This window comes from Aplysia californica, unplaced genomic scaffold, assembly GCF_000002075.1.
Source record: "Aplysia californica isolate F4 #8 unplaced genomic scaffold, AplCal3.0 scaffold00747, whole genome shotgun sequence".
In the NCBI taxonomy this organism is placed as follows: Eukaryota; Metazoa; Mollusca; class Gastropoda; order Aplysiida; family Aplysiidae; genus Aplysia; species Aplysia californica.
The window spans coordinates 241,953-264,445 of NW_004798017.1; the positions used below are offsets into that span (position 1 = coordinate 241,953).

Consider the following 22,493-nt stretch of genomic DNA (forward strand, 5'->3'; position numbering starts at 1 on the left):
AGACCCCCCCCCCTTCCAGGTGTAAGATTATATTATTTGTAGCCCCTTTACTCTGTGCCTCTGTTTTTCTGTCTTTGCTTTTTTCCTTAGTGCTGATGGTTGGGGCGGGTGCTCTGATGTAGTTTGGTCCTTCTTTCTTATCTTCCCTCCTTCTTTTTTGTGTTTGTTACTCCCTTATAACACCTCCAATCTTCGGCACTTAGATCTATATGACCTTAATATTACGTGTTGCAAGTGCCGTAAAACTCTTTTTCCCGAAATGACAGTAATCATGTCGAGTCGATATTCTTTTTTTTTTACTCAATCAAACTCAAACACACATGCACGCACGTGCGGAGGGGGTGGGGTGGGGGGTGGGGGGCCCGGGGATCAGGATTTGAAATGCTTTTTGGAAATAACTTTCACATTCATTAAGATTTATTCCAAAAATGATACAAGATCTACAGGTATTACATGTATTAGATTCTAGATCTAGATCTAGTCATGAGTGTGTAGAAAATTTCAGCTAGATTTAGTTAGTGAAAAGCCTAGAATCTCCGTGGTGTCTCTCTCAGTGGCCTGATTCTAATATTAGCCCTTGTCGTACTATGTTTAGAAACATTTAGTTTCCTGTAAAAATTAAATAATTATATACTAGATCTTCATGTATTGTAATGTAATCGATAACTTAAAAAAAAGAAGTTAAAAAGCACTCTTTTTCTAAGTAGATTTGTTTGCTTAACGAGCCAAGGCCGAGTTCAGAGCTTTGTACTTTTCCTTTTCAGCTTCCGGTTTTCCGCCATGTTGAAAAGACCGTGAGACGCTCTGTGCAGTTTTCTCTGGTGTTGTACTGATCATTAACTTTCATGCAAAAATGTGTTACAATTGATTCACCCAATCGTTGTTGTCATTTCGAGACTGCTGTTGGTTCCAGGTAAGGCTTAAATCTAGATGGTAATCTATGTAAGATCATACTTCCAGACGCTTTGATATGGTGATGAGCAGTGAGAATGGTTGTGGGCATGCTTGGTGAACTTGGTCTCATGTCTCATTCTCATTGAATTGATGATTGAGAAAGTTACTGAAGTGAAGTCTGATCTGTCTTACTCATGGCATGAGTATGAGTTGAACCGACAATTCGATATGATTCCATCTGGAGCAAACTTGTAGGCCGTACTCAACCAGTGAGTGATGTAAGTTTAGGTCGAGAGCTCGGCAGACTGACTATCATACTCTGGCTCTGGCGAGTGCAATGTGTTTCACTGTCATTGTTGTTTGAGTTTGGGGAAAACAAATGCGTCGAGCAGTTCACACCGCAGTGTTCACACTTTGGTGTGATCATGTCAGGGCAATCATTGTACCGTTTCATCCAGTCTTACAAGATGTGATCACATTCTGTAGAAATAGTATAGTATAGAGTGGAAAGTGGCTATTCTCACCCGCCCGGAAGTTCTCGCAAGATCAACTCCTCCCCTCTTCTTTCTCTCTCTGTCTCTTTCTGAATACTGTCTATCGGTGTGGACGATCAAATTGACCAAAACAAAGTTAAAAAATGATGTTAAAACACAAAAGTAAATAAATTTGGTTGTCTACAAAGATGCTACGGCTATTTAACTTTTCGAATCGAGCCGAACTACGCGGGTCGCCATTTTGTTTTGCCCGGAAATTCTCGCGCTACTCCTCTCTCTCTTTTTCTCTCTCTCTCTCCACTGCCCACAGACAAAATTGTACGCTTTTAGTAGGCTACAGTTGTAATGGAACGTTTGTTCACGGCACAGAATTCTACAATTTTTCCTCACAGTGTAGAATTCTATGGTTTAGGGTGAACGCAAAATTTGGTGAACGCGCACCGGGTGAGAATAGCCACAAGACTCGCCTGCACTATTCTCACTCCGGGTGAGAATAGAGGTGGCCTATAGAGTGGCTGGTCTTTGTTCTCTCTCTCTCTCTCTTCTGGTGCTGTGGCTTCATAAACGGTCAGCGATGCCGACAGCACATAGGAACTCAACACTTGCCCGGGGGTCCTTAAAAAGTGCTGAAAATGGGTTACTGAAATGTCCCAGCAGACGGGTTCTAGCACGATAGCTGGCGGGACATCTCAGGAACACATGGTCCATATAGTTTCGTCCTCCTCCTTGCAGGCTCGACAGGATGGATCTGGGTTGTCCGCTGGCGCAATTTTGTGGAGATATGATTTCAGCTTGGGCGATTTTCCACCAGTTCTCATTTGGGAGAGAAGCCGGCGGTACTGTCGTCTGAGCGAGGCCTCAAGCTGGTATGACGGCGGCTGGGCAAACGGCAGTTTGGGTTTCGCCTCTCTTTTCCACTTTGTGCGGGTCGATCGGTGGATTATGGCTTTAGCTGTCGAGAAATCGATTGGCGTGTCAATCTGGGTAAGCGCTGTTGTTGCTTCTTTGGCGATGCTGTCAACTTCCTTGTTCCCAGCCAGTCCAGCGTGGCCTGGAATCCACTGTAAGTGGATGGAACATTCAGAGTGTTGACAGAGGGTGTGCAGATGTTGCCAGATTGAGCAGGCCACCTTTTCCGATTGGTTGGTAGGGCTGATGAGAGACGCATGACTGCTGACCTAGAATCAGTGTATACATGGATGCGTACACTGTTCGGAAGGCTGCCTGCTGTATGTAAGTGCCACAAGAAGCATGTCAAGCGCTGTGTCGAGAGCTACAAGCTCGGCCCTGTGGCTGGAACAATACCGGCCCGCAGGTACACGTTGGTCGAGTTCGGTATCACCGGTCTTGATCAGTATTTCACTTCTTCCATACTCAGTACCGTGCTTAGCTGAACCGTCAGTCCAGACTTCTACATCGGGCAGGGGGAGCGAACGAATTGTAGCCTCTGCTGCAGCTTTCCTGACAGCTGGTTCATTAGCACGCTTGCAGTCGACGACAAGATCGGTGCTAAAAGTCACATTGTATGATGCAGCCTTCCACGGTTGTGTGGGGGGTAAAACAACCAGCTCCTCATGTGGGTACGTATCCAGTTCAGTTTCGGCTACGAGGTTCTGGGCATGCTTTCTCCAGTTCGACTTGCCTGTCCGCGTGGGCACTGATTTTGTTGCGGAGGCTCTGCATTGGTTCGTTGCATGCAGACGCATGGACTTCTCTTTGTTGTGAGGGGCAATTCGGAAGGACTTTCGTAACAAGCGACCACCCCTACAAACACAATAATAAAGAAGAGGGCCACCTCTATTGTCACCCCGTGCAGGGGAGCCTTTTGGCTATTCTCACCCGGCGGGCGTTCACCGTTATGGCCTAGGCCAACCTGTATGGCGTTCACCCTGAACCACAGAATTCTACACTGTGATACAGAATTGTAGAATTCTGTGCCGTGAACAAACGTTCTTCCAGCGCTCTTGTGTTACTACTGTTAGCCTAAAAGCGTGCAATTTTGTCAGTGGGCAGTGGAGAGAGAGAGAGAGGGGAGTAGGCCTAGCGCGAGAACTTACGGGCAAAACAAAGGCTGTTTTTTATTCGCACAGGGTGTGCGAATACTATGAAATTTTATTCGCACAGAGTGTGTGAATACTAGGAAATTTTATTCGCACAGGGTGTGTGAATACTATGAAATGTTATTCGCACAGGGTGTGTGAATACTATGAAATTTTATCTGTACAGGGTGTGTGAATACTATGAAATTTTATTCGCACAGGGTGTGTGGATGCTACAAAATATTATTGGCACAGGGCGTTTCGAAAGAAGGATGGAAATTAATTGGGCCTAGCATTCCCCCCCCCACAATCGCGTACGGACAAAGATAATTATAACAAGATAGTTCACTCCTCACTTTGAGCCAATTAAAAAAGTGTCCTCAAAATTTGGTGCCCTCTTCGAAAAAGTGCGGACTTTGCGAACAGGGTTACCTTACTTGTGAGAAAAACACTTTTGAGAGTGAAATTAACAGACTGTGCCTATTTATTAGCCTATATCAGGGTTGGTGATTTTTTTGATTTTTAAAATAAAAATTAAAAAAATCGATTTTTAAAATTTAAATCAGATTTTTTGGATTTGAATCTGATTTTAAAAAATTTATTTAAAAAATGTCGACAGTTTAGGATTTTTTGGTGGCTAAAAGTATGTTCTTGTAGTGCAAAATGCATTGTCTTTATTAACTTTATTTTAACTAATGATTAATATAAGCAACTGCAAAAGAAAGCCTTAATCTGCTATTATATCAGGGAATTATGGCTACAGACTAAAAATGAAGAAAATGTCAGTCTAAAAGGAAGGTGGGGGGGGGGGGGTATTATGCACAGATAAACTTGCATTTTATTACAGTGTGTGCGTGTGTGTGAACGCTTGTGTTTGTCTAAAAAGAAAAAGAATGCTAGTTTCAATTATGAAAAAAAAGGAAATTGAATACTGTATTATTTTACAGTGACAGGGGGTAAAGCAGACTTTTAAGCATGATTATATTAGTCTGCTAAACCTTATATCTGTTTTATAAAACCAAGGAAAGGAATTCTGAATAGATGTAAAAACAGAATACATTAAAAAAAAAGTGATTTAAATCACAGTTTTATTTTTAAAAACAAGTTGATTTAAATTTTAAAAAATCAACTGATTTAAATCGACCTGATTTAAATCAACCCAACCCTGATTTCAATTTTTTTCAATTATGAAAAAAAAGTAAATTGAATACTGTATTATTTTACAGTGACATGGGGGAAAACAGACTTTTAAGCATGATTATATTAGTCTACTAAACCGTATATCTGTTTTAAAAATAAAACCAAGGAAAAGAATTCTGAATGTTTAAATGTAAAAAACGAATACATTTAAAAAAAATTGATTTAAATCACTGATTTTTATTTAAAAAATCAAGTTGATTAAAATAAAAATAAACTGATTGTTAAATCAACCCAGCTCTGATTTCAATTATGGAAAAAAAAGTAAATTGAATACTGTATTATTTTACAGTGAATGGGGGATACAGTGAATGGGGGATAGCAGACTTAAATTTTAAGCATGGTTATATTAGTCTACTAAACCTTATATCTGTTTTATGAAACCAAGGAAAGGAATTCTGAATGTTAAAATATGTAAAAAAACTGAATAAAAATAAATTTAAGAAAAAGTGATTTAAATCACTGATTTTTATTTTAAAAATCAAGTTGATTTAAACCAAAAAAATCAACTGATTTAAATCAACCCAACCCTGGCCTATATCCTATTCTTCTTCTGGGGAAACGAAAGAGAGCTACAAAACAAAGACTCCAGCGCCATCTGAAGCAATGTGCGGACTTCTGCGAACACTTTTCGGGCTGAGTGTACATAAATGTGCTATCTTTGGTTGGGATAGATCTAGATCCAGATCTAATTCTAATTGTGCAATGCGATACGAAACACACCCCCCCCCCCCACTCAATTTGGAATTCAAGTTGTGCATTGTGTCAATGATAATGATAATGACTCATAAGTAATCAAATCTCTCTTTGTTTTCTTTTTTTTATTCTCCTTGCGCCTCATATTTTATTCCTCCTGTCACTGTTATTCTAGTTTTGTTCTCTCGTTTTTTTCTCATCAGGGCACAAATGTTGAGGATGTGCTGACTGGACCGGCAGATAGTTGTGACGAGAGAGCGAGAGATTGTACGTCTGTAGCTGGTGACACCAGCGAGCGCCATGGCTGGTCCCACAGTGGCCATGTCCATGCCGGCCACAGGGCTGGGCATCAGTCCCAGCAGCTCGCAGGCCACCAACTTCCAGCCGCAGAACCGCTTCCCCCCTCCCCGCATGTCACATGATCCCACGGCCCGCGGGGACGGAGCCGCCCCCACACAGTCATTCCACCGACCCCCCCATCAGTTTCGCCCGCGTTTCTCCATGAACAAGAACGCCGACGACCCCGCCTCGGGGATCATGTACGACGGCAAGCGCATGCGCAAAGCCATTCACAGAAAGACGGTGGACTACAACCCCTCTATTCTCAAGTACTTACAGGTGGGCAGCAGTCGCGTGATGTTTTGTTGTGGGAAGTTTTGGGACATGTTCTTCTCTGTTGTGTCCGTCCCTTTTGAGTTTGGGGCGAATTAATAAATAGCTTTGCTGTGTGTCAGTAGGAGGTACAGCCCATCTACTCCCCCAGGGTAGTGCTACTGACTGAAGTGCCTTAAGGCCATTCCCAAAGGGGGGATATTAACATGTTCTTATGCACAGAAGAATTGTAAATGGGCTGATCTATCATCAATGTCATGCTCATAACTCTGCCGGAACAACATTGGGGGAACTGCTGCTCTTTCTTTCCTCATCCTTACTATCGTCATTTTCCTCTACTTCTTTTGTATGTTTGTCATTTTCTTGTTAATTGTTATTTCTGAGATGCCTTGATAGTTGAAGCAGACTTCGTGCTATTGAGGCTATGAGCAGAGTAAGCCAGCAGATTACCCATTGGGACTTTTGTGTTGACATCCACCCCTTGACGCTCAAAATGACCTTATGCAGCTGGGAGCACTGTAAAACCTACGAAAACAAACAACCTGTCTGATGGTGGAAGAATGTCTGGGAAAATGTCTGTTCACATAGATGTACATAGAATGTTGAGGGGGGGGGGAATTGGAGTTTCTTTGTCAGCAGTCGAGAAATTTGGTTGGTTTGTCCTACCTTTTTAGGTTTCCCTTCCCTCTAATGTTTCTCTGTTTTGTGTTCTCTCTTCAATATTTGACTGTTGTTGGGTCAATGTGCTTCTCTACCCACTGATTTTCTCATAGAATGACATTGTATGGCTTTGATGAATATGTCTTTTTTTTTCTTTGTCGTCTTCAGAATCGAATCTGGCAACGTGACAGGCGGGACCAGCCCCTGATACAGCCGGACGCTTTGTACTCTGCCGATGTAAGTTGTGACGGAAACTTGTCCTCTTTGTGGTTTGCTCCTTCTTCCCTATCAAACATCTATCATCCTTATTTCTCCTTTCTTTTTTGTACGTCACTCTCTTATAACACCTCTAGTCTTCAGCACTTGAATGTGTTTCAAGGGCTGTACAACTCTTACTAAAACTAGACGAGTTTTGATTCCCACGATGCTCAAAATTTTTCATCGAGTATCTCATTCTTTCTGCTGTGATGTTGTATGCCTCTCAACCCTAGTTGGCCCTGATAGGCAGGGTCAAAAGTTCTGCGGGTGGTTGGCAGGTGCTCTGGTGTGGTTTGCTTTTTCTTTCCTATCAAACATCTCGTTGTCCTGATCTCTCTTCTTTTTTGTGAATGCTACTCTCTTGTATCACCTCTAATCTTCGGCACTTATATAACCTTATTGGGCTGCAAGTGGCGTAAAACAAAACTACAACAACAAACAAACCAACAAACAAAAAACACCCCTCCAACATATTTAAAAAATGATCTCTTCTCCTCCCCAGCTTCTGCCACCGTCGGCCATGTTGGAGCGCCCAATGAATGCAGTCACCACCCGCTTCGTCAGGACATCCACCAACAAATTCCGTTGCCCGATATTTTGTTTAACGGTGAGTTGTCTGAACGATTTACAATAATGACGTGCCTTTGTTATATTTCATTACTTGTGTTATAATAATAATAATAACTGTATTAATAATAATTATATTAATATTAATTATATAACGATAAATTGTCTTTATATTTCACTACGGTGGGCCCCACATATAACAATCTCGGTAAAAGGAGGATATTGGCTATAGCAGGCTTACAATAATGTTGTGTTATTTATGTGTAGTAGTGGGTGGTTGACAGGTGCTCTGGTGGTGTTGTTTGCTCCTTCTTTCCTATGAAACATCTATCATCCTTATCTTTCCTCCTTCTATTTTGTGTTTGTTACTCTCTTGTAACACATCTAATCTTCGGCACTTAAAGGACCTTATTGTGTTGCAAGTGCCGTAAAACGCTTACTAAAACTTATGTGTAGTAAAACAGTTTGTGTTGTCGTCTGTTCCCCCAGTGGACTCCGGAGGGCCGGCGTCTGGTCACGGGGGCTTCCAGCGGCGAGTTCACCTTGTGGAACGGCCTGACCTTCAACTTTGAGACCATCCTGCAGGTAATGCCTGGCACAGGAGAGATGTGGTGTGTGTGTGTGTGTGATGTGTGTGTGTGTGTGTGTGTGTGTGTGTGTGTGTGTGTGTGTGTGTGTGTAGAGTGCCTTCTATTTCCAGTAGCGGGTGGTTGGCGGATGCTCTGGTATGGTTTGCTCCTTTTTTTCTATGAAATATTTGTCGCCCTCCTTCCTCCTCCATTTTTTAAGGTATGTTGCTCCCTAGTAACACCTTATCTTGGCACTTGTACGGCCTAATTGTGCAACAAGTGCTGTAAGTGGGTGGTTGGCGGGTGCTTTGGTGTGGTTTGCTTCTTCTTTCCTATCAAACATCTATCGTCCTTATCTCCCCTTCTTCTTTTTTATGTTTGTTACTCTCTCGTAACACCTCTAATCTTCTGACGCTCTTATGACCTTATGCAGTCGCGAGTGCCATAAAACCTCTACTAAAATTTAAAAGCTAAAATATCAAGGAAACGAAAATGGTTACATTCCCTTTCCCCCTTTTCATGGGCAATGTAAACATACGCTCCTTGTAAACATGCAGGTTAAGTAATCCACCCGAGCCTGGTGCGGATGGTTGGAGGGTGCCTCTCGCACACACACTCACCCTCTCTGTCATGTTCTTTCTCACACACTCTCACCCTCTCTCTCACACCTTCTCCTCCTCTCCCTTTGTCTCACACCCTCTCTTACACCATCTCTCTCTCTCACACCATCTCTCTCACACCATCTCTCTCTCTCACCTTCTCTCTCACACCATCTCTCTCACACCTTCTCTCTTACACCATCTCTCTCACACCATCTCCCTCTCTCCCATTGTCTCACACCCTCTATCTCTCTCTCACCCTCTATCTCTCTCATACCCTCTCTCCCTTCGTCTCACGCCCTCTATCTCTTTCACGCCCTCTCTCCCTTTGTCTCACGCCCTCTATCTCTCTCACACCCTCTATCTCTTTCACACCACACCATCTCTCTCACACCCTCTATCTCCCCCCCCCCCAGGCTCATGAGACAGCAGTGCGTGCCATGCGGTGGAGCCACTCGGACGCCTGGATGGTGACGGCGGACCACGCGGGCTACATCAAGTACTGGCAGTCCAACATGAACAACGTCAAGATGTACCAGGCCCACAAGGAACCCATCCGGGGCATCAGGTGGGATGGGGGAACCGCACCCATACACACGGACACACCTACACACTCACACGTGTAGACGCATAACCACACACACACACATGTAGACACAGACACACATGTAGATACATGTACAGACACGCACAAACGCAGTTGTTACATTACATTGAAAAGGCACAATGTAAAAAGTCCTATCAAAGTTGTCAGAACTATTTGCCTGCTGAAGAAACCATCTTTATGGGGGAAGAGCCGGGGGAAAGGGCTAAAGAAATAGACATTTTTTGTGGGGAAAGGGGAGCATTATTAGTCCCCAGTAAGACATGTGGAACAGGTAGTGGTGCAAGAAGATTGTTGTTTATTCCAAGCCTTCCTCCTCCATGTTTGTTGTTGATGAGCGCAATAAATATTGACAAGGCGGTGAAACCATAAAGGTGGAAACCTCTTGGACTCTTGAACTGTACACTCACCTACCTACATACCTACCTACCCATCCACCACCCAACCTACTTACCTACCTACCTACCTACCTACCTACCTACCTACCTACCTACCTACATACATACACCTACCTACATATCTTGTTCTTGACCAAGTGCTTAGAATAAAATGTTCAGGAAATCAAAACCATAAAGGTGGAAGTTTCCTCTATTTAGCTTTTAGCTAACTTAACACGTCAAATGGCTTTACTGTAAGGCTGTCACTTTTCTGTACCGTGTACGTCCGTCGATCTCTGTGCTGTAAGTTTAGTCAGTTTACTATAGACATAGATTCTTTGTGCTATTTACTATACTTACCTCACTTTTTATAAAGGTCAATAAAGTTTCTACGGTCAGTTTACTATAGACATAGTATAGATCTTTGTACTACTATTCGTGCCTCACTTTTTAAAATACACATCAATAAAGTTTCTACGGTACCATTGATTATTTTTGTGGGAAATGGAATAAAGATAAGGCTGTCAATGCCATAAAGGCAGAGACACCTGTAGGTTTATGTCTTGTACTGTGTGTGTGTGTGTGTACCTGCATATGCGCATGGGTGTGTGGTTATGTGTGTATACGTGTCATTAAGGCAGAGACACCTTGTAGGTTAAGGTCTTGTCCTGTGTTTGTGTGCGCGCATGCGCACGCATGCATGTATGTTTGTGTGCGTGCGTACATGCCTTTAAAAAGGCAGAGACATTCCAAGGGGTCTTGTCGTGTGTGTGCGTGTGTAAAACGGGAGTGACCCACGTTTGATTCCCGGGTGGGGAGGAGTTTTATCAAGTATCTTGGCCTTTCTGCTAAGATGTTGTACCTCTCTGTGCCCAGATTGACCTTGACGGGCAGGATGAGAAGCCCGTCTCCTAAATGATTTCAATTGTGTTGACGGGGGCGTAAAACATTAACATGAAAAACAGAATTAAAAAAAACTTTTTTCTCGCTGTTGCCCCTTTCAGTTGTTACGCGTAATATTCAAACTACCTGTCTCTTTTGCTCCTTTCAGTTGAACTTGTTACAAGCAACATCCTCTCTTTGTCTCCCCTTTCACTTTCAGTTGTTACTTGTCACATTCAAACGAAATCTCTCCGTTTCCCTTTTCAGTTGTTACAACACGTAACGTTCTCTCGTTGTCACCTCTTTCATTTTCAGTTGTAACTTGTAACAATCATTCCCTCTTTGTTGCCCCTTCCAGTTGTTGCAAGTAGTATTCAGTGACTAGTGTTGTTCCTCTCTGTTGTTGCGCGTAATATTCTCTTTGTCGCAGTAAGTTTTAATTTTTTTTAAATACAAATTTCTTTAGTACCGTAGTTCTATACACACTCTACGGTCCAAATAAAGATCAGTAAAAAAAAAAAAAAAAAAAAGATGCCCATGAATTCGGTTGTTCACCAAGTGGGCGCTGAAGAATAGCAAGTGAATGGAAACTTGTCCAGAGGAAACAGTGTAGTACTCTGGTGGTTCCCCAGTTGTGTGAAGCTGTTGTAAGGGTCGGTAGCACACTTTGTCAATGATCTATATATTTCTAAATCTAAATTGTGTTGATGAGGTTGAAGAAATGACTAGAGCTACTTTTTAAAAAAGCTGTAGAAAACTGGAGGTCTCAGGGAGTGTGGGTGTTCAAGCTTTCTGGCCAATTAGCCCACACCGAAGCTGAGAGAAGGCCTGTTACCTCACTGGGCTGGAAAAAAAATGAAATGTCACTGGAAGGACTTTGAATCATTTGAAAATAGCAGTCCTGATGTTATAATAGAGGGCCTTTAGGCCGGACATTGTAATACGTAGAGGGCCTTAAAGGGATGTTCGGTATAATAAAAAGGTAGAGGGACATTAGACCCGATGGTAACTCTCGTTAGATCGGATGGAAGTCGTTACGCCCGAGTTCAGGTTGGGCGGAGAGCTTCATGTTACTTCAACCCTCTTTTGGTCAGACACCAGGCTGGAACTGGCCTGAATGTCAGGCTGCCCAGCCCTGTTAATTGTAGAGAGAAGCTTGTCCGTGTGTCTGCTGGTCTGTCTGTATGTGTGTGCTGGTCTGTGTTTTATTGTTATCAGAAGCTCCAGCGCTTGTGTCTGCTGGGAAGTGAAACGCTTCTGGTGGCTCTTGCTTGGAGTCAAGCCTTTTCCTCGGCCCCTTTTTTCCTCCGCCTCGCTGCTTGAATAAAATACACGGAGAATGAAAAAAAACCCGATTCAGTGGCAGTTTCTGTAAGAATGCAGGAGGTTTCAGAGTCCGAGTGTGTGAGATTGTTGCGGTGGCCGTTGGAGAGACTGTTGGAAGGATATTTCATGTCATGTCTAATATATCCCTGCTTGTCCCAGTGCCATATATTTGCCCGTGTTCTTTCACAGAGCAAGTCTTTTGACTTGAACGTTATAGAAGTCTTTTGACTTGTATGTTATTGTTATAGAAGTCTTTTGACCTGTATGTTATTGTTATAAGTCAAGTCTTTTGGCTTACGCGTATGTTATTGTTATAAGTGAAGTCTTTTGGCTTACGTGTATGTTATTACAGTTTTTATAGTAGTCTTTTGACTTTTATTTTTTTCTACAACTGACAATGTACACGACTTGAATGCAATTTAATATGTGTAATCAATAAATTTCTTTTCAGAAGCCGATAAAATGTGTTTGTGCTTTTGTTTCTTCCCTCCCAGTTTTTGTCCAACGGACTCAAAATTTGCCTCATGCTCTGACGATGGGACTGTTCGCATTTGGGATTTTATGAGGTGTTTTGAAGAGAAAATTCTACGAGGTATGATTTTTCTTCACCGAGATCTTCCCTCCCATGACTGATTTGTGTGGTGCGCAGCATAGATTGCTTGATCTCGGCATGGTTGTTGGGGAGTTACTGAATTAACTCACTCACTGACCATGCTTATTATTTGGGGGGGGGGGGTCGGTTCCGAGACCATCCTCTGAAATTTCTCGGAAATGAACAATTTTAATTTTAAAAGTTATTTGTAGAGCGCAACTATCTATCGCAAGTATGACATCGATAGGTTGCATACTAGCTGCCGTTTTTTTCTGGAATCTAGTGAAGAAACCAAGGGGCGTTTGCTAAGTGTACACTGTCTTGGATATCTAGAATGAGCTTGAAGCAGAACATTTTCTGCACACTTTGAGGCTACTGATAACTTTTGACAGTCAGGAGAATTTATTTTTCAGAATTTTCAGATTCGTAAATTAAAACCAGAAAATTAAAAAGAGGGACCTGTCCTTAAGCAACACAAGAAAAGATGGTCCTCTGAGCTAGTTTTTGGCCTCTCCCACACGCAGTCATCATCACTTGGCACAGGTTTGGTAACTCACTCAGTTCCAGGCACTTTGTGGCTCAACATCTTCATCTGAAGAGTGACGGGCCTTTTGGCTCCTTTCGAAAAATCGTTATGACCAAATTTTTCCACCACCCAGCATGCAAGAAGGGAAGAAAACGTGCCACAATGCAAAAGAAATTAAATTAATGTCATCGCTGTGAAATCCAGGCTCTCGTCAAAAATGTTATTTGTTCAGCCTGCCTCTTGCCTCTACTAAACTCTGAACATTCATAACTTAGGCTGTCCCTGTCGTTTTATTCAAGAAAAATTCTGAAATTATGCAAACCGAGCCCGAAAATGTGAAATTATGCGATTCTGTTAATTTCAACAAAGAATGCTAAAGGAAAATAATCAGAAATTATGAAAAAAATGATAAAACTTTTCTAACTTATGCGGGGTGCATAAAACCACGGGGACAGCTTAGGTCAGCATCGCTGTCATCTTCTTCAGTACTCTGGAATGGAATGGTTTCCGAAAAGTCTTAATCCGACTAGCCCATTGGCTTATTATGGGTCCATCAGTTCGAATATGTTGTGAATTTTGTTCGTCATCGTGCCAACCCCCCCCCGCCCCCCTATTTTGGATCAATGATCAAGGGATGTAACTCGAACAATTCTCAATCGACTTTGAAATAGAAAGGACAACAGTTACGTACCCTAAAAAACTAGCCCAGAAATATGGGGTAATTGTAGAAGAAAAATGATGGAAAACTCAAAAACCGATGGGTTTTGGTTACAAATGGCAGTAACCAGTCTGTTGATTTTTCCCGAAATGCTTTGCGTGTGGCAGCGAGTGAGTTTAAGTTTTGTTTCTGGAGAGATCACTCAGCTGTACACAACATATCATCATGTGATAAGAGAATTGGCTGAGAAATACAGTCTAAGCACATAGGAAAACACATACTAATACTAGCAAACAGATTTTGTGGTCCCAAATTTTTTCTCACGCTTATGTGTCATGGTGCAGTAGAATTAGGCGCTCGTCAATTTTTGGGCATAAAATGGAGTTATTGGTATCATTTTTAAGCGTGTTCTTGCTTTCGATGAAAAAACTTTCCGCCTATCTTTCATAGAAGTTGTGATATTTTAGATTGAAGGAGATGGGGGACACCTGTTTTCAGAGGTAAAATAAAAGAGAAAATTGCCGCCAAAGTTTTCCGAAGATTTCCAAAGCTCGAGAGTTTTTAAAAACTAAATTTACATTGTTTGCGCCTTTAATCAACGTTTTTCAGTAATTGCCTCACAGCGAATTTTTTTTAACATAGTGGCGTCGGTGGCCTAGTGGTTAGGCTCTCGGACTCGCAACCGTAAGGTTGTGGGTTCGAATCCCGTCAGGGGCCCGACGTTGTGTCCTTGGGAAAGGCACTTTGCACAAATTTTCCTCACTTCACCCAGGTGGAAATGGGTACCCAGCTATAGACAGAAAGATCTTGTCAGTTTGATAGTGTTTGAGCACGTGAAATCCGCAGCTTGCACTGTATGCTTCCGCGGAAGCTGAGAATGTTTCAGAGTGTTCTATGGTCTGCTGGGGTAATAATATAGTGTAAAGCGCATAGAGCCTGCTGTTGAGCGGGGATATGCGCTATACAAATGCTATTTATTATTATAAAAAGGGTTGAGTCAAAAATTCAAAATTTGACCAAAATTGCCAAATGGGAAGAAAAATTCTGTTTTCTGCGATTTCATTATTTTGATGAGTGCCTTTTTCACCACTCCGCCTTGCATCCGAGACACACACTTGGTACTATTTGTACAATTTGTACACTATGAAAAGAAAACTATGTGCATGCTAGGCTGTGAATGAGTGAGTTCTTTTTTTCGGAAAAGCTGGGTACGGGACGGGGAATGTAAAGTCTCCGAGTCGCGTGGCTTCAGTGGATTAACAGGCCAAAAGTTACTTAAGTTGTAGTGAGCAGTGGGCCTGTGTGCAGGATTACTGTAAAATCCGTTGTGTGTTTGCTGGGCAATGACATAAATACTGAATGATTTGTGTGAAGAAATCGGGCGTGTGTCAAAATATTGAAATCAATGAAACCTGCAGTTTTCTGCCTGTTGGGCAATTTTTATGATGATTTTTTTTTTTTTTTTGACTCAACACCGTTTATGTTTATTTGAAAAAAAATTTGTGTTGGTTTTACTGAAAAATGTTGATCAATGACAAAAAAAGATGTAACGTTGCAGTTTTCAAGGACACTCAAGCTTTGGAAATTAGCAAACTGTGGGGGCCTTTTTCTAAAAAATTTTGCCTTTGCTAGAACAACACGAGGGAAACTAATTTTTTTGTACTACTTCTTTTGTATGTTTGTCACTCACTTGTGAACTGTTATTTCCTGGGTGCCTTGATAGTCGAAGCAGACTTTTGTGCTGTTGAGGCTAGAGAGGTAAGCAGAGTAAGTCTGGTTCCTCGTTTGGACTTCTCTGTTGACATTTACCCCTTGGCGCTTATACTCATATGACCTTATGCAGTTGTGAGCGCCGTAAAACCTTACTTGAAAAAAATAATTAAAAATTAGTAAATGTTTTATGGCACTTTCAACACAGTAATGTTATAAGTGTCGAGGATTAGAGGGGCAGTGCGACTGACTGAAGTGTCTTTAGGCCATTCCCAAAGGGGGGACATTTCTCGTTCAAGCATAGTAGAATTGTAAATGGGCTGACTCATGTCACGCTCATAACTGTGCCTGATCTACTACAGGGAACTGCTGCTTTTTCTTTCCTGATCTTTACTATTGTCATTTTCCTCTACTTCTTTTGTATGTTTGTCACTCTCTTGTGACCTGCTATTTTGGGGTGCCTTGATAGTCCAAGCAGACCTTGTGCTGTTGAAGCTGGAGAGGTGAGCAGTCTAAGCCTGATTCCCTGTAAAGACTGCTCTATTGACACCCACCCCTTGGCGCTCATATGACCTTATGCAGTTGCAAGCACCGCAAAACCCTGTACTACTATTTTTAAAAAAAGAAGAGGTGTTACAAGAGAGGTAAATAAGGCCGATAGATGTTTGACAGGAAAGAGGGAGCAAACTATACCAGTCAGAGCACCTGCCAACCACCCACAGTTATATTTCAAAATATTTGTGGCTGGATTTCGTTTACTAGCTTGAAGAATGCAAGATGGAGACAGAAGAGGGATAGTTTTTCAAGTGATTTTACGCCCCAATCAACACAATGTAGATCATTTAATAGACGGCCTTCCAACCCTGCCTGTTGAGACCGACCCATGCTGAGAGGAATACGATATCCCGGCAGAAAGACTGAGATACTCAATGAAAAACTCCCCCCTTCCTCAGGAATTGAACTTGGGTCTCCTGCTTGCAGCAGTGGAGCTCCTAACCGTCTATAAATGCCCCCCCCCCTCCTTTCCCTGCTCGCCGTACTACTGACACACTGGTCGTGATCTCTATTCTAACCCTATCCGTACGTCGTTTTTTACGATCATATCCATACGACGTTGGGGACTCTGTGCCACCACTTTCAAAGAGGAATTTTACTCGTTAAAATCCGATCCGTACGCTTTGCATAGCAGTATGTTAAAATTAAAATGATTTTTTGGGAGAAATTCTGAAAACTTCAAAGAGATCTTCCTACTAGAAGTATTCTAAAATGTGAAGAATTTTCAACTCCGGCGGTACAAAATGACCCAAGGGCGTACGGGTAGGCTTAAGTGTCAACACCGGTGTGGTTCATGCCTTCTTTCCTTTCAAACATCTATCCTCTTTATCTCTCCTCTTCCTCTTTCTTTTCTTTGTTTGCTACTCTTTAGTAACTCCTCTAATCCTTCAGCACTTCTATGACCTATTTGATGTGCAAGTGCTGTAAAACTCTTTCTAAAACTAGAACGATGAAGGAGAAAGGTGGGGGGGGGGGAAGGAGGAAGGAGAGCTGTGGTAAGAGAAAGAAAGAGGGAAAGATGAAGAGAAAGATAGATGGTAGAGGAAGGAGAGCTGTGGTAAGAGAAAGAAAGAGGAAAAGATGAAGAGAAAGATAGATGGTAGAGGAAGGAGATAAGGGCAGAGAGGAAGAATGAGAAAAGGGAAATGTGGAAAAAGGAAGAAAGGGACAGAAGAATTAGAGGAAGAAGGAGGGAAGGAATGATAATAATTTAAAGGAACGAAAGTGAAAGAAGAAGGGATCTACTCTAGCCTGTACTGTAGTCATACACTAGTCTGGTTGTGTCCGGTGAATGAACCAAAGAGGAAGGCGAGGATGTTGTCAGACCCTGAACCGACCTTGACCCTGACTTGGCTCCAGACTTTGACCATGGCTTCGGTCCAGACCCTGAACCGACCTTGACCCTGACCGTGTTCCAGACCTTGACCCTGGCTTCGGTCCAGACCCTGAACCGACCTTGACCTTGACTGTTCCAGACCTTGACCCTGGCTTCGATCTAGACCTTGATCCCAGTCCAGACCTTGACCATGACCCAACCTTCTGTGTGAGGGGGAACAGACTTCGGTAACCGTTAACAACCATCGCACGCTGCTAATTGGATGCACATGAACTGGCCAGCCAGACTTTCTAATTTCTTACATGGATGCGGCAGAAGCTGCCACTTTGGCACAATACACAATACCCAACCGATTTGAGTTGTGACCTTGAAAAACAAATTTGTTTGATTTTGAAGGTCACAGTCACAGTTAGTAGTTGAATTTCATATATAATCATAGGATTTTGCTAGAATGGTACATGTAGCTTTTCCCCCCCATCTACAAAGGAAAAATCTGGCTAGCACTAGATCTAGCACCAATTCAATCAGATAAATTGGATTGACGGTGTGTACTGGGTGTAAGATTCACTCTAAACCCCATCAGAGTGAGTGGTTGGCAGGTGCTCTGGTGTGGTTTGCTCCTTCTTTCATATCAAATGTCTATCGTCCGTATCTCCCCCTTCTTCTTTTTTATGTTTGTTACTCTCTTGTAACACCTCTAATCTTCTGGCGCTCATATGACCGTATGCAGTTGCGAACGCCGTAAAACCTCTACTAAAACTAAAACCCCATCAGTCAGATGCTGGCCGATACTAGTCACAACTGTTTCGTTTTATTTAGTGCTAGATTTTGCTTGTTTTTCGGAACTTTTCTTGAACCAAGTTTTTTAGTAAGTGTAATGACCAAGCCTTTGTCCCCGCCATTTAGAAGTTGGAGGCAAGCTTTTGGGGTTATAATGACTAAATGAGAGATAGTGCGCCAGGTTTAGGTGACTGTAGAAAAAACTCTTTGCGAAACGGTGGAAAACACCTCCGGGATTTAAGTCCACATGTGTGGTGGGTGTAACTTAGTAAAATGTCGCGGGGCACAAATGACAAACCTAATGCTCTACCCCAGGAAATCACAAGTGTTTCTGTCTTGTTTCTTAAGGCTGTCCCCGTGGTTTTATGCACTGCGCAGAATTTAGCAAAATTTGATCATTTTTTTGCATAATTTCTGATTATTTTCCTATATCATTCTGTGTTAAAATTAACAGAATCGCATAATTTCACATTTTTGGGCTCAGTTTGCATAATTTCAGACTTTTCTTGCTTAAAATGACGGGGACAGGTTGGGGCACAAATGAAAAACCTAATGCTGTATACCCCAGGAAATCACAAGTGTTTCTGTCTGGTTCCTATGATTGGTAAGGGGTTCGATCCCCAGCCCTTGTGGTGCAAATGTTGTACCCTCCTCCTGCTCCTCCACAAGGACACTTTGTGTGGGTGGTTGGAGGATGCCACTGGTAGGGGCCCTACTTCATTCTTTACTTTCCCTCTGTTGTTTCTGTCTGTCTGTCTTACTTTTTCCCCTGCACTTAATGACCTTTATTGTGTCGATGTGCTTTTCTTTGCTCAAACTCAGCTTAATAAATGACAGTTATTGTGTCAATGTGCTTTTCTTTGCTCAAACTCAGCTTAATAAATGACAGTTATTGTGTCGATGTGCTTTTCTTTGCTCAAACTCAGCTTAATAAATGAGTTATTGTGTCGATGTGCTTTTCTTTGCTCAAACTCAGCTTAATAAATGACAGTTATTGTGTCAATGTGCTTTTCTTTGCTCAAACTCAGCTTAATAAATGACAGTTATTGTGTCGATGTGCTTTTCTTTGCTCAAACTCAGCTTAATAAATGACAGTTATTGTGTCGATGTGCTTTTCTTTGCTCAAACTCAGCTTAATAAATGACAGTTATTGTGTCGATGTGCTTTTCTTTGCTCAAACTCAGCTTAATAAATGACAGTTATTGTGCCGATGTGCTTTTTGTTACTCAGACAAACACAACCTTTGTCTGTGGTGTAATGGTTAGGTACTGGGCTGTCACACGCAGGAGACCCGAGTTTGATTCCCAAATGGGAATTGGAGTAAAGCAGTCTGCTGCCTGCCCACTATGTGACTACCCCTCAGAGACAGTGGAACATCATCTGTTCTTCTGTAGAAAACTAACTGACTTAAGGGGATGTTTTCTTCCCAAGCTACCCCACACATCTAATTGCCTCTACTCCTCAAGACAACAATTAGAACAGACATGCAGCTATTACCAAATGGCATCATGCAGAAGAGTTAACGCTCAGATGCTACTGGATCGCTAACAACAACAACAACAACAACATTCCCGAATGGGGGATAAACTTTTATCGAGTATCTCAGGTATATCTGCTGGGATGTCGTATCTCTCTCAGCCCGGGTTGGCCCTGAAAGTCGACAGGGTAGGAAGCCTGCCTCCTAAATGATCTGAATTTTGTTGATAAAAAAATTCTTGGGAGTTATAAAACAATCTACGTTTTAAACGATTCCAAATTTAACAAAAAACTTTTATTCCCTCCCTGTTGCCCCCATTCCCTCCCCCCCCCCCCTCCCCCCTTTTTCCTTTTTTCTAACCATCCTCCTGTTTTCTCCTCCCCTCCCCCCCCCCCTGTTTTCTTCCCACCCCCTACCTCCCTCAGGCCACGGAGCAGACGTGCGGTGTGTAGACTGGCACCCCCAGAAGTCCCTCCTGGCCTCGGGCAGCAAGGACAACCAGCAGCCCGTCAAACTGTGGGACCCGCGGACGGGGGACGCCCTGGCCACTCTGTGAGTCACGCCTATGTGTGTGTTCTTGTCTCACGCTAATGTCTTATGTTTGTCTGTCTATTTGTCTGTCTATATCTATCTATCTATCTATCTATCTATCTATCTATCTATCTATCTATCTGTCTATCTGTCTATCTGTCTATCTGTCTATCTGTCTATCTATCTGTCTGTCTATCTATCTGTCTATCTATCTGTCTGTCTATCTGTCTGTCTGTCTATCTATCTGTCTATCTGTCTATCTATCTATCTATATACAGTCGATCTTATCCTGGAAGGAATGGTCAGGGTGCCGTCTGTATGTGCCACCCCTCCTGTGAATGTAACGATTCCAGAGATGCCGACAAATCTATCCCCTCACATGTCCCCTCACACGCCCACAAATCTATTACCGCATACACACCCCTCTGTCCCCAGACACGCCCACAAATCTATTACTTCATACACACCCCTCTGTCCCCAGACACGCCCACAAATCTGTTCCCTCGTACACACTCCTCTGTCCCCAGACACGCCCACAAATCTATTTCCTCGTACACCCCTCTGTCCCCAGACACGCCCACAAATCTATTCCCTTGTACACACCCCTTTGTCCCCAGACACGCCCACAAATCTATTCCCTCGTACACACCCCTCTGTCCACAGACACGCCCACAAGCACACGGTCATGGATCTCAAGTGGCACAAGAATGGCAACTGGATGCTGACAGCGTCGCGCGACCATCTGCTCAAGCTGTTTGATGTTCGAAACCTCAAGGAAGAGATGCAGACGTTCAAGGGACATAAGCGCGAGGCCACAGGTGAGTGCTTTCTTCTCCGGTGTCTGCGATGTCGCAGCTGTTAGGCTCTTTGCTGTCACACGCAGGAGACCCCAAGTTCGATTCCCTAGCGGGGAGAAATTTATATCAATTATCTCAAGTCTTTCTTCTGGGATGTTATATCCCTCTCAGCCCGGGATGGCCCTGACAGGCAGGATGGGAAACCCGCCTCCTAACTGCACCCGTGGTTTTATGCACGCGCATAATTTAGCAAAATTTGATCAGTATTTGCATAATTTCTGATTATTTTCCTTTATCATTCTTTGTTAAAATTAACAGAATCGCGTAATTTCACATTGTTGGGCTCAGTTTGCATAATTTCATAATTTTTCTTGCATAAAACAACGGGGACAGTCCTAAATTATCTAACTGGAGTGGCCCCTATCTGGGACCTACTTTTGTTTTCGATTTTTGTCTCCCCTCGGACAAATTAAAGATTTTTAAGTTCAATTAGGCACATGTATCATATATGAAAATAAAGGGAAAATAATGACCCATCTCAACATGTTGCTAATAACGATTATTCTTCAGCCTGAGATTTCAGATTCGATTATTACAAAAGTTGGTGTAGTGTAGTTTTGAAGCCGGAAGTACCAAGCTGTCAAAAGATTTAAAAAAAAAAATTGCTTCTCCGCAGCTATCGGCTGGCATCCCGTCCACGAGGGTTTGTTTGTCAGCGGGAGCGCCGACGGTGCGCTCATGTTCTGGATGGTGGGCTGCGACCACGAGATCGGCGGGATCGAGGAGGCCCACGAGGGGATGGTGTGGAGCGTGGGCTGGCACCCGCTGGGACACATTCTGGCCTCCGGATCCAACGATCACGCCACGTAAGACATTTGTGTCCTCGGGAAAGGGTTTTGTCATCATGTATCTTCCTCTTTTCACCTGCGGTGGGGTTTGTTCCTTTTTTTTCCTATCAAACATCTATAGTCCTTATCTCTCCTCCTTTTTTATTATGTTTGTTACTCTCTTGTAACACCTCTAATCTTCGGCACTTATGTGACCTTATTGTGTTGCAAGTGCTGTAAAACACTTACTAAAACCCCCCAAAAAACTCTCCTTCTTTCCTATCAAACATCAATTGTCCTTATATCTCCTCTTTTGTTTCTATCAAACGCCCATCTTTCTTGTCTCTCCTCCTTTCCTATTGAACATTTATCGTCCTTATCTCTCCTCCTTGTTTTCTTTGTACGCCGCTCTCTAGTATCGCCTCTAATACGTGGCACTTATATGACCTATTTATGTTGAGTGCAATTAGGGGACATGGAAAAGTCCTTAATGTGCTGTATCTGAAAATATTGGAGAGCATTTTGATAAAGTGTTTATTGTATTGTGTATGAACATTGTGGGGGAGCATTTTGATAAAGTACATATTGTTTCTGAAAATATCAGACCAGGATTATTTTTTTTAAAAATCCCGCTCTTTCAAAGATTCTTTTTACATTTAGCCTATTCAGGTTTTTTTTGTGAAGGTTTTGAAATCGCAATTTGAGCAGCCCAGTCTCATGTTGAACAGTACAGTATAACCCCTTTTTAAACATTTCATGAATTTCTTGTTGGCGGGTGCTCTGGTGTGTGGATGGATGGCGAGTGCTCTGGTGTGTGGATGGATGGCGGGTGCTCTGGTGTGTGGATGGATGGCGGGTGCTCTGGTGTGTGGATGGATGGCGGGTGCTCTGGTGTGTGGATGGGTGGCGGGTGCTCTGGTGTGTGGATGG

At 42.8% G+C, this 22,493-nt stretch overlaps 1 protein-coding gene across 1 annotated transcript in view; it reads left to right on the forward strand.

The window, feature by feature from the left end:
- Window positions 1–370: 370 nt before the first annotated feature.
- LOC101849161 (pre-mRNA 3' end processing protein WDR33) overlaps window positions 371–22,493 on the forward strand; it is a gene marked incomplete at its 3' end in the record, with an annotated part of 29,364 nt that continues 7,241 nt past the window's right edge. Inside the window, 10 exon segments of the mRNA XM_005109076.2 lie at window positions 371–913; window positions 5,524–5,938; window positions 6,761–6,829; window positions 7,353–7,457; window positions 7,907–8,002; window positions 9,002–9,153; window positions 12,269–12,366; window positions 19,834–19,960; window positions 20,603–20,757; window positions 21,413–21,602. Of these exon segments, the coding sequence (XP_005109133.2) occupies window positions 5,621–5,938; window positions 6,761–6,829; window positions 7,353–7,457; window positions 7,907–8,002; window positions 9,002–9,153; window positions 12,269–12,366; window positions 19,834–19,960; window positions 20,603–20,757; window positions 21,413–21,602 (1,310 nt within the window).